Here is a 9,924-nt window from a genome sequence, read left to right as displayed (position 1 = left end):
TCAGTGCCGTTGTAACTGAACGGTCACTAAAGGAACTGTTGTAAGTGGAGGACTGCCTGTATATAGGACAGAGCGATGCATGAGGTAGCAGGTCCCAGCCCTGTCTGGGAAGGAGGGGGCAAGGAGGACCCTCGCTGCACTCATCACATGCTCTCAAAACCTCTTTTCCTGGGTTGTTTTGATTGCGGCCATATTTACTATCCTCTAAGAAGGTTATGGAAAAACAGAAATTCAAAAACTACCTTCCCCACCATCTGTGGGCCTCGTGTAGAAATCTCTGGCCGTCTCGAGGTTTGCAAAAGCACATTTTGGTGGTGGTGGGGGGGGTTTCCTTTAGATCCGCCAAAGTGGAGTCCTACCTCAAAGGAATCCTGAGGCCGCTCTCGAGGGATCGGGACCCTTTTTATCCCAACTGTCTTAAATCTAAAGGGCAAATAAGCTGGATAGCAGGGCTGATTCCAGAGTTCCGCAGGCTCTCTGCTACGTAGAAACGTGTTACGCTCCTGTTTGTACTTAAATGATAATAAAAGTTCTGAATTTCAGCTGATGGGTAACTGGTCCTTTTTATATGCGTCTCTTTCTGCTCATCCAATTCTTTTTTTATTACTATTTTTGCAGCATCCTTCTCAGCTGAAAAGGAAGATTGAGAATTGGTGCTTTAGAACAAGGAGTCATTTGGGTGTTGTGCTTAAGGCCTCGGGCTAGAAACCAGGGGGCTGAGAGTTCTAGTGCCACTTGGACACGGAGTCAGATGGGGGAGGTTGGGCCAGTCCCTCCCTCTCAGCCCTAGGAAGGAGGCAATGGCAAGCTATGAAATCTTGCCTAGAAAAGGACAGCCATTTGTCCAGGCAGTGACCCAACTAGGTAACGTTATCAGTGCTGGAAGGAAGCGGGGTGTGTGGAGAGAAGGAGGGGGACTATGGGGTCCCTGGTGCTCTCTTGAGCTTGGTGGTTTCCTTGTAGACATTTTATGATCCAACTAGGTTAGCTAGGTTAACCAGAAGGAGACCATGATGGAAGGTGATGCAGGCACCGTTAGGAGACCAGTTTAGGGACGCTTCCCCTGGAGAAGGTCTATGTAGGATCTGACGCTTCCTTGATGCTGCTAATCCAGGGGACTCCAAACTCTGCAACTTTTAAGATTTGGCCACTTCAACTCCCAGGATTCCTCATGTTCGCCCCAATTTCTGGGAGTTGAAGTCCACAAGTCTTAAAACTTGCCCAGTTTGGAGACTCTTGCTCGGATCAATCATTGGGAAGGAGAAGCAGCACCACTGGAAGGCCTGAGAAACCAACTCGGTGGAAAAAAACATTTCTCTTAAAAGGTCTAAAAAACTTTTTCAATCTGGGCCCCTTTAAGATGGATGGACTTCAGCTCCCAGAATTCCCCAGGCGGGAAGTCCGCCCATCTTAAAAAAGAACCCAGCTTGAGAAAAAGGCCGCTCTTAAAATGTCTCGGCGCCTGCGCAAAAAGAGGCGGGGAACAGCGTGACGTAGGGGGAAAGAGACAGCTGCGCCTCCACGCGCGTCGGAGGATGTCATCCGCGCGCGCCGGAAGCGGCCGGGAGAGCGAACATGGCGACGCCTGAGGGAGCCGAGGAGGACTGGCCCGAGCTGGCGGCGGGCGGGCGGCGGGAGCTGCGGCTGGAAGCCGGCGAGGCTCTGGAGCGGAGGGTCCGAGCGGCCGGAGGTCGCCTCCCGGCCGCGTTGGGCGAGCTGGGCTCGGCGCTTCGCTCCCTGGAGGTCCGCGGCTGCCAGGAGCTACGCGAGCCCGGCGCCTCTCTGGGCCTCCTCTCGGGCCTACAAGCGCTGGCGCTGCCCGGCTGCGCGCTGGGCCCTGCGGGGCTGTCCCTGGCCGGGCGGCTGCTCCCTGCCGCGCTGCGCTCGCTCGACCTGTCGGACAACGGCCTGGAGGAGCTGCCGCCGCAGCTGGGCGGCCTGGAGGGCCCCGAGGAGGAGGAGGCGGCGGCGGCTCCGGCTCTCCCCGAGCTGCGGGTGCTGAACCTGCGCCGCAACCGCCTGCGCGGCCTGGGACCCGGGCTGGCCCGCTCGGCCCCCGCGCTGCTGGAGCTGCTGCTGGGCGGGAACCGGCTGCGCGCCCTCCCGGGGACGATGCTGCCCCCGCCGCCTCCTCCGCCCGCCCAGGGGAGTCGCCGGCCCGGCCCTCCGCCCTCGCCTCTGCCGCTGCTGGGCCTGCTGGAGGCGGCCGGGAACGAGCTGGAGGTGCTGGGCGCAGAGGTGGCCCGCCTGGTCGGGCTGAAGGTGAGGCAAACGAGGCAGGCCCCGCAAATGCCAAGTGCAATATTAATGCAGTATCAGGGGTTTTCAATTCAATTGCATAGAATGCGAAGGAGGTGTGTGTTTTATTTTTATAGTTTTTCTTATGTATAATGTACACTGAAGATGGCATTTAATTTCATTGTACGAGGTGCAATGCCGTTAAAGTTAATAGAACACCCACACACTCTCACATGATGGTGGCCGTGATCTCCCTACCAAGAATGTGGAAGGGATGAAGAAGGTTCGTGGTAAACACTTCCCCAAAAGATGCCTCGCACCTCTTAACTTCACTGCATGAACTCTTGCCCTGCCACCTGTTGTGGTTTTTCAGCTGAGGCTGTCATGTCTGACTGAGGGGACAAGGCTTGTTCCTTGGGATTTACTCTCTTTTCTTGGTGGAAAAACAACCAGCTCTGTTTTCTTTCTCCAGACTTTGGACGTCTCCAATAACAAGCTCTCCGAAATCCCAGCGGAGCTGGCCGACTGCCCCAAGCTGAAGGACGTCAACCTGAAGGGCAACGCCCTGAAGGACAAACGGCTGGAGAAGATGGTGAACGGCTGCCAGACCAAATCGATCTTGGAGTATTTGCGCCGGGGGAGAGGCAAGCAGGAGGGAGGCACTGAGAGAGAAGAAAGCCGGAAAAAGAAGCGAGAAAAGAACAAGAAGAAAGGAGGCAGCGATGACGAACTGGAAGATGCCCAAAAACTGCTGGTGAAAATCCTTCACATCTCCGAGAGCCCGGCGCCATTGGTGGTGAAAGCCAGCCCCAGTGCGAAAGACGTCCGTCCTTACATCGTGTGTTGTGTGGTGAAAGGCATGGATTTCAGCACTGGCAATGCTCTGAAGAGGTTCCTCTCCGTTCAGGTGGGGTTCCAAAAGGGACGCTAAGCCCTTATGGACTCTCCTGTCCCTCCCATGTAGAAAACTCTTCTCAAATGGGGGAGTCCAACTGTTCCTGATCAGGCAGCAGGATCTCGGCTTGAAATGATGCTATAAAGGAATAGTTCAAAATCTAAATCCGTTTTTCTTTTAATCCCATAAACAGACAAAACTCCACGAGGACATTTGTGAGAAACGAACATCAGCCACCATTGCAACTCACGACCTGCAGCTGGTGAAAGGACCACTTGTCTACGAAGCTCGGGCCCCAGAGGAGTTGAAGGTGGGCTATCCTCCAGCAGAGCGGTTTGTGGAGAGCAGGAGGGGTCCTTGGTGCTCCCTGAGCATAGTTGTTTCCTTGCAGACGTTTCATGACCCAACTAGGGAACGTCATCAATGCTAGGAGCAAACTCTCCCTCCGTTCTAGCCCTGATGATGTTCCCTTCTTGGGTCATGAATCGTCTATAGCAAAACAACCCAGTTCAGAGAGCATCAAGGACGCCATACTTATAAGTTGCATGCCTGTTTTCTGCCTCAGTTTTTCTCCCCTCTCTCCGAAGCTGCCCATCTTGAAACCGTTTCCCATTTTTCAGATCATCCCCCTGGGCCGGAAGGAGACCAAGGCCAACGACCTCCTTCGCCAGTTGCAGGCCGAAGCTGATGAACAGCGGAAACAGAAGAAAAGACAGAATATCTCTGGGCTGTACAAGTACGTCCTAAATTCGAGGCAGAGGAGAAAAAGTAGGGTGGAGCACGAGTTCAAGAGTTACCACGTCTGTAGACTAAACAGGGTTGCTGGCAGGGTTTCCTAAAAGAAAAAGATTTTGTGCTCTCAGATTTTACATTAAAAATTTAGTTTTGAACTAAATTATTTTACCTGTTTATCCCAGAATTAGCAGTAGGGTTTCTTAAGAAAAAATCCCAAGATTCTGCACACAAATACTCTCAGATTTTACACACCCGCAAACAAAAACAAATCTGTTTTAAAGTATTTTTTTACTTACTTATATTAGGGTTGCCAGCAAGGTTTTCTTTTTTTAAAAAATCCAAAATTTCATGTTCAAATAATCCCAGATTCTACACAAAACACCCCAATAAATCACTTTTACAAAATTATTTTTATCTATTTATCTGAGTTCTCAATGGGTTGTCTAAAAAAAAAAAATTCAAGATTTCATGCTCAAATCTAAGTTCTACACAAAAGTCCCAAGATAGCAAAATATGCTATTTTAGGCATAAACTAAATTATTTTTATCCATTTAATACACACCCTATAATCTCATGTATAGAAAAAATTAGTTTTCCGTACGTTTTAAAAGTAAAAAGGTAAAAACCCAGCACTGATTATCCTGTCGTGAAGCCTTTTGTGGCTCAGATTTAATTAAAATCTTAAATACGCCGTTTGATCTGCCTCTCGGCTGCTATTTTTAGAGATGTAGCAGGGAAGTTTTAATTTTTTTTTTTTTTTAATGGTGCATCAATCGAGGGCAGTTGTTTGGGGTTTCCAAGTTATTTATTTATTTTTTTATTGTCATAGCATCCTAATAACGTGGGCCTTCTTCCTTTCAATTTGGGCAGGTACCTTCAGTTGCTGGATGGGAAGGAGAATTACCCCTGCCTGGTTGATGCTGAAGGCTCCGTGATTTCCTTCCCTCCCATTACGAACAGCGAGAAAACGAAGGTCAGGGAGCTTGGCTGAGCAGTGGGTGGGGAAGGGGCTGGGATTCCTGCACTATTAAGACCAGTTCTTCCATCTGCCAATCACACAATCGAGCCAGCCTGGTATACATATATTGCAATCAAGAAGGAAACATAGTACAGATATTCCCCACAGTCGGGAATAGAACGCACTGATGATGTTAGGTAGTTGGGTCATGAAACGTCAGTGGCCAGGCGCCTGGATTGGATCATGTGATCATGAAGACGCAGCGATGACGTCACTGCAAGGACTGGTTGTAAATCACTTTTTCCAAGGCTGTTGCAACTTTGAAGGGTCGCTAAATGAATGGTTGTAAATTGAGGAGTTATTCTTGTAAATGCAGGGATTAAATGTTGATGTTTCCTTTTGGTCTTTTTTAAGCTTGGGAAAACGACCACCGATTTGCTTCTGGAAGTGACCAGCACCTCTAGTCTTCAGCTGTGCAAAGACGTGATGGACACACTTGTTATGGTACGTCATCCTTCCCCCCCCACCCTTCCCCGCCTCTCACATCAGGGCTGGGAACCATGGGTCTCGGGGCTGTCAGGAATTGCAACGATGCGCCTGATCGCAGCACCCGGGCCCTGGATCCAGCTCACAGCTGGGACCACAACGTGCGCAGTTACACTGTGGCTGGATAATATCCAGCCTAAATAACAGGTAGTCCTCAACTTACGGCCACAATGGAACCTGCCAATTACAGCCTGACAGTCGTAAAACAAGTCAATCAGAGCCAGCCGGCCTTTGCAGCGATCGTGGCGGTCGTAAAGTAAGCTCTGCAGTCATTAAATGAACCCATTTCAGAGTTTTGGCCAAAGCCCAGGAAGAAACACTAAAATAATCTCCTTTATTGTTATTATTATTATTATTATTTATATGAATTACAGAAAATGGCCGAGATGAACAGGCTGACTGCAATCAACAAAGATGGGGAAGCAGGTTCAGATCACGAAATCCTCCGGCCCGAAGGCAGCCCCCCAAGCACCCCTCTGATCTTGGAACAGGTCCGGGTTGTGGACGCAGAAGGGAACCTCAAAGTCCTTTACCCGTCAAAGACGGATCTCCACACCTCCCTCCTCACCGTCCTTCATTAAGCGCCGTTTCCCCTGGGACTCCATTCGGGACTTTTTATAAAAGTTTTCGGGGAGTCGCGGTGCTCGGCTCGTTCGCCAGCCGCTGCAGCAGGAAGCCTTGAGCTATTTTAAGACGCATGAATTTGGGGTCTCGAAAGAGACTCGGATGTTCAGCTTGCTTTAATCCCCCTACTCAGACGAGGGGGGGGTGTAAGTTTCGATCCTTTGCCAATGAGCGTGCATCGGATGAAGTTGTTTTCGCCAACTGATCCCTCCCTGTGGGTCTAATTTTGCTGTGCTGTGTGACTGTGTTCCTTCCATGGGGAAGAGGCGAGTTGGTGGTCTCCTCAAGGAATGTCCTGTGGGGAAGGAACCCCAGTAGAAAATCCCCGGAGGGCAGCGTTTCCCTACCAGGTTCTTCCCTTCCCTGTAATGTGGATTCTCCAAGAGAATAGGGGGTGCCGTGACTGCCCCAGCTTGGCCCCGAGACTTTGGGGTGGGGTCTCCCAAATGGCCACTAACCTCTGCTCCCTCCCAACTCTGGTGGCGTTTAAGCTTGGCGTCTTCTTGCATGACCCACATTTCATGACCCAACTAGATAACATCATCAGTGCTAGAAGGGAAGGGGGTTTGTGGAGGGGGGGGAGACGAAGACGGGGGTCCTTGGTGCTTTCTGAGCTTGGTCGTTTTCTTTCAGGCATTTCATGACCCAGCTAGGTAACAACATCAGTGCTAGTAGGGAGTGGGGTTCTGGTTTCTAGCAATGATGTTCCCTAGTTGGGTCATGAAACGTCTGCAAGAAAACCACCAAACCCCCCCTCCCCAAATTCAACCCCCAGTCTACAAATACCCTCTTCCTTGGGCAACGGGCAGTGCCCCATCCCTCATTTCTGTTTTTGCCAAGGCTGGCCAAGAGTCGTGCCCGCATTCCGGTTTGTAGAGAAACAATCCTGCTCTTTAGGGCAGCACAAAATGGTTTTTAAAATCCGAATTTCCCTCTAAAAATGCAACTTCTGAATGTAAGGCCTTCGGCTAGCAAATTTTACTTTGGGGCATCGATAATCCATCCCCCAAAAATGGGAATAAAAATGTTCAGAATCAGCTTTGGCGTGTTTTGTTCGGCAGTGAAGGGAATGGGGCAAAGAAGCTGGGCCCAAAGCTCAGTTGGCAGCCTTAGGGGGGTGGAGAAGAACAGGCAGCGCCAGCCCTGCAGAGCAGGCCTCAGCCGGCCTTCCTCACCTGTGGCCAGAGTTAACAGCAGTGAATTTGGGGGTCACGCTCAGGAAAAAATAGGTCAGAGGACGGTGGCCTTCAACCAGTGTGTCCCCAAACACTGACAATCGATGGGCTTGTTTCTAGTGTGCCCCAAGATTTGAGGTTTATGTAAAAGCCGAAGGGCTTGACCAGGTGGGTGCTCGGCCTGCATTCTCAGCCACTTGGGGCCCCATTGTCATTTGCTGGGTGTAATTGCCCCAAGGCACCACCAGAGGGCTGCCTTCTAGAGCTGCAATAGCCCAGAACAGCCACAGGAGGGCAGCAATCGGGAGAGCCTTTGTAATCCTGGCTAGTTAGTTCCCAGCCTCTTGGGAACCTGCAATTTCAATTGGATAATTTATTTTTAATTTCGGGGCCGGGCAGTGAAGCTGCAAAGGGAAAGGCAGACAATTATGGGATGGCAAAAGAGAGCAAACTGCTAAAAAAAAACCCGAGGAATGCAAAGCAACTGAATAAGCCTTAAAGGAAGAAGAATCTGGAGCAAACTCAATTTTAACTATGTTGTGTGAATGTGTCGCAAAGAAAGAGTTGAAGGGGGGGGGGATGAAAAGCTTCCCAGATGGGAGTTGGGCAGGGGTCTCCAAACATGGCAACTTTAAGACTTGTGGACTGGAAGTTGAAATGTACAAGTCTTAGAAATTGTTACGTTTTCACAGAGCCTCTGAGACCCAGGCCCGCTTTCAGCTCCCCTTCTCCACGATGGAGGAAGTCGGAGGGGGGTCATTTGGCTTCTTATCCCCCTCCCCTTCCAGCTGTGCGGGGAAAGCTCTGCAAACACAGCCCAGCAGCAAAGGCCTCCCCTGGGGGGGGGGTCCGGCCAGCCTGCCATGCAAGGGGGGGTGGGCTTCAAGGGAGAGGGCCCCTCCCTTGTTGCTCCTGGCCAGCTGCCAAGCTTCTCCTCTTGTTTGGCTTGGCAGAGGCCTGGCCCTCTGATCAGCCAGGGGGATTTTGTGCTTCTCTCCTTCCAGATTCGGGTGGGGGAGTTTCGGGGGTCTCTGCCCACCTGGGATGCGGAGAGGAAACCAGAGCTGGGAAGTCTTCAGCCACAATTTGCCCTCCAGACGGTTTTTTTTTTTTTTTTTGCTGGGGGAGGAAACGGGTTCTGAATCTTGGGGAGTTGGCATTCAGCTGAGAACGGGGCAGCCCAGTTTTTCTAACAGAGTTTCCTCCCCCTGAACTCCATCTCCCATCATCCCCAAATGACTGGATTCTACCGCCACCATCATCCCCGAGCCTCCCAGAGAACAGAAAATGCGACTTACGGCCACAATGGAGCCCAACGTTTCCGCTGCTAGCGCGAGACAGTTGTTAAGCGAATTTTGCCTCATTTTACGACCTTTCCTGTCACAGTTCTTAAGTGAATCACTGCAGCTGTTAAGTTAGTCACATGGTCATTAAGTGGATCTGGCTTCCCCGTTGTGTTTCCTTGTCAGAAGGTCGCAAAAGGGGATCCTGTGGCCCTGGGACACTAAAACAGTCATAAGTCCATGCCAGTTGCCAAGCTTCTGAATTTTGATCAGCGTCATAAGTGTGAAAAACGGTACTAAGTCATTTCTTTCAGTGCCGTCGTGAATTCAAGCGGCCACTAAACTAACAGTTGTAACTTGAGGACTGCCTGTAATAATCACTTTGTGAAACTGTTTCCTCCAGCAAAGTAACAAAGGAGAATAACAAACTTTCAGATAACCAAAAATTGATGTTTTTTTAAAAAAACACTATAATAAAGAGAGTAACAAACTAACCCTGATTGAGGGGATGTGGGGGGGGGGGGGCTGTTCCCTTGAATTTACATATGGGAGTTCAGTGCCCCCCCTTGTTACTCTTCTTCTTGCAGCCCCCTCCTCAAAAAGAGGCCCATATCCTTCCTAAATTTCCCTCTTAATTTAGGAAGGGGCTGGATTAAAAGGGGAGGGGTCTCACAAAATTGATGATTTGGGGGGAGCAGCAATCCAAAGATGGGCTCCCGAGGTTCCTAGTTGCTAGATTGGGGGGGGAGCTAAATCTCTTTATTAATTTAAAGACCTCTTTTGAGTGGGGGGGAAGCAACAAAATCCAGCCCAGGAATGTAGACATCTCAGCAGGGTTGTGAAAAGAGAAGCCCAATCTGGGTGTGCAAAGGGGGGTGACTGCCCCCCCCCCAACTGGCCCTTCCCACCCAGAATTCACCCCACACTCTGTGTTTTTTTGGCTGCAACCTTCCACCCTTTTCCCCTTCTCCTGTAAAGTTGGAGACTTCAAAGGTGTTTTGAAAAGGGGGGGCAGAGAGGAAAAGACACCCCGCCAAGTTGAGGGAAGGGTGTATGTGTGTGAGAGAGAGAAAGAAAATGAAAAAGAGAGCGAAAAGAAAAGGGGGAGAGAGCAAAAGAGAGAGAGAGAATGAGAAAGAATGAGAGTGAAAGAAAAAGACTCAAAGAGAGGAGAAAGGGAGAAAGGGAGAGTGAAAGAGCATGAAAAAGAGAAAGATGAATGAAAGAGTGAAAGAGCATGAGAGAAAAAGAGTGAAAGAGAATGAAAGAAAGGAAGAGAAAAAATAGAGACAGAAAGAGAAAACTGTTGAAAGAGACAAAGGGAAAAAAGGAGTGAGAAAACAGAAGTGAAGAAGGAACGACCCTCCACTCTTAAAAAGATTTGGCAAACTTTCCTCTTATTTTTTGCCTAGAAAGGTAAAGATTTCTCCTCCTCTGTCCTCCTCCTCCCTTCTTTTTTTTTTGTAACCC

General features: G+C 50.0%; 1 protein-coding gene across 1 annotated transcript; it reads left to right on the top strand.

Moving 5' to 3' along the window:
- Positions 1 to 1,557: 1,557 nt before the first annotated feature.
- Positions 1,558 to 7,033, top strand: LRRC47 (leucine rich repeat containing 47). The gene is made up of 7 exons (XM_070956359.1): positions 1,558 to 2,262; positions 2,711 to 3,145; positions 3,327 to 3,443; positions 3,754 to 3,869; positions 4,739 to 4,841; positions 5,241 to 5,330; positions 5,747 to 7,033. The coding sequence occupies exons 1-7, from the start codon at positions 1,576 to 1,578 to the stop codon at positions 5,951 to 5,953; spliced, it is 1,755 nt and encodes a 584-aa protein (XP_070812460.1). The 5' UTR covers positions 1,558 to 1,575; the 3' UTR covers positions 5,954 to 7,033.
- The last annotated feature ends 2,891 nt before the right edge of the window (positions 7,034 to 9,924 follow it).

The sequence above is a fragment of the Pituophis catenifer genome, unplaced genomic scaffold (assembly GCF_029215685.1).
Source record: "Pituophis catenifer annectens isolate HBS135680 unplaced genomic scaffold, rPitCat1.0.hap2 SCAF_18, whole genome shotgun sequence".
NCBI classification, from domain to species: domain Eukaryota; kingdom Metazoa; phylum Chordata; class Lepidosauria; order Squamata; family Colubridae; genus Pituophis; species Pituophis catenifer.
The sequence above is the reverse complement of the archived record's forward strand: the minus strand, read 5'-3'. Positions and strand labels throughout refer to the sequence as shown.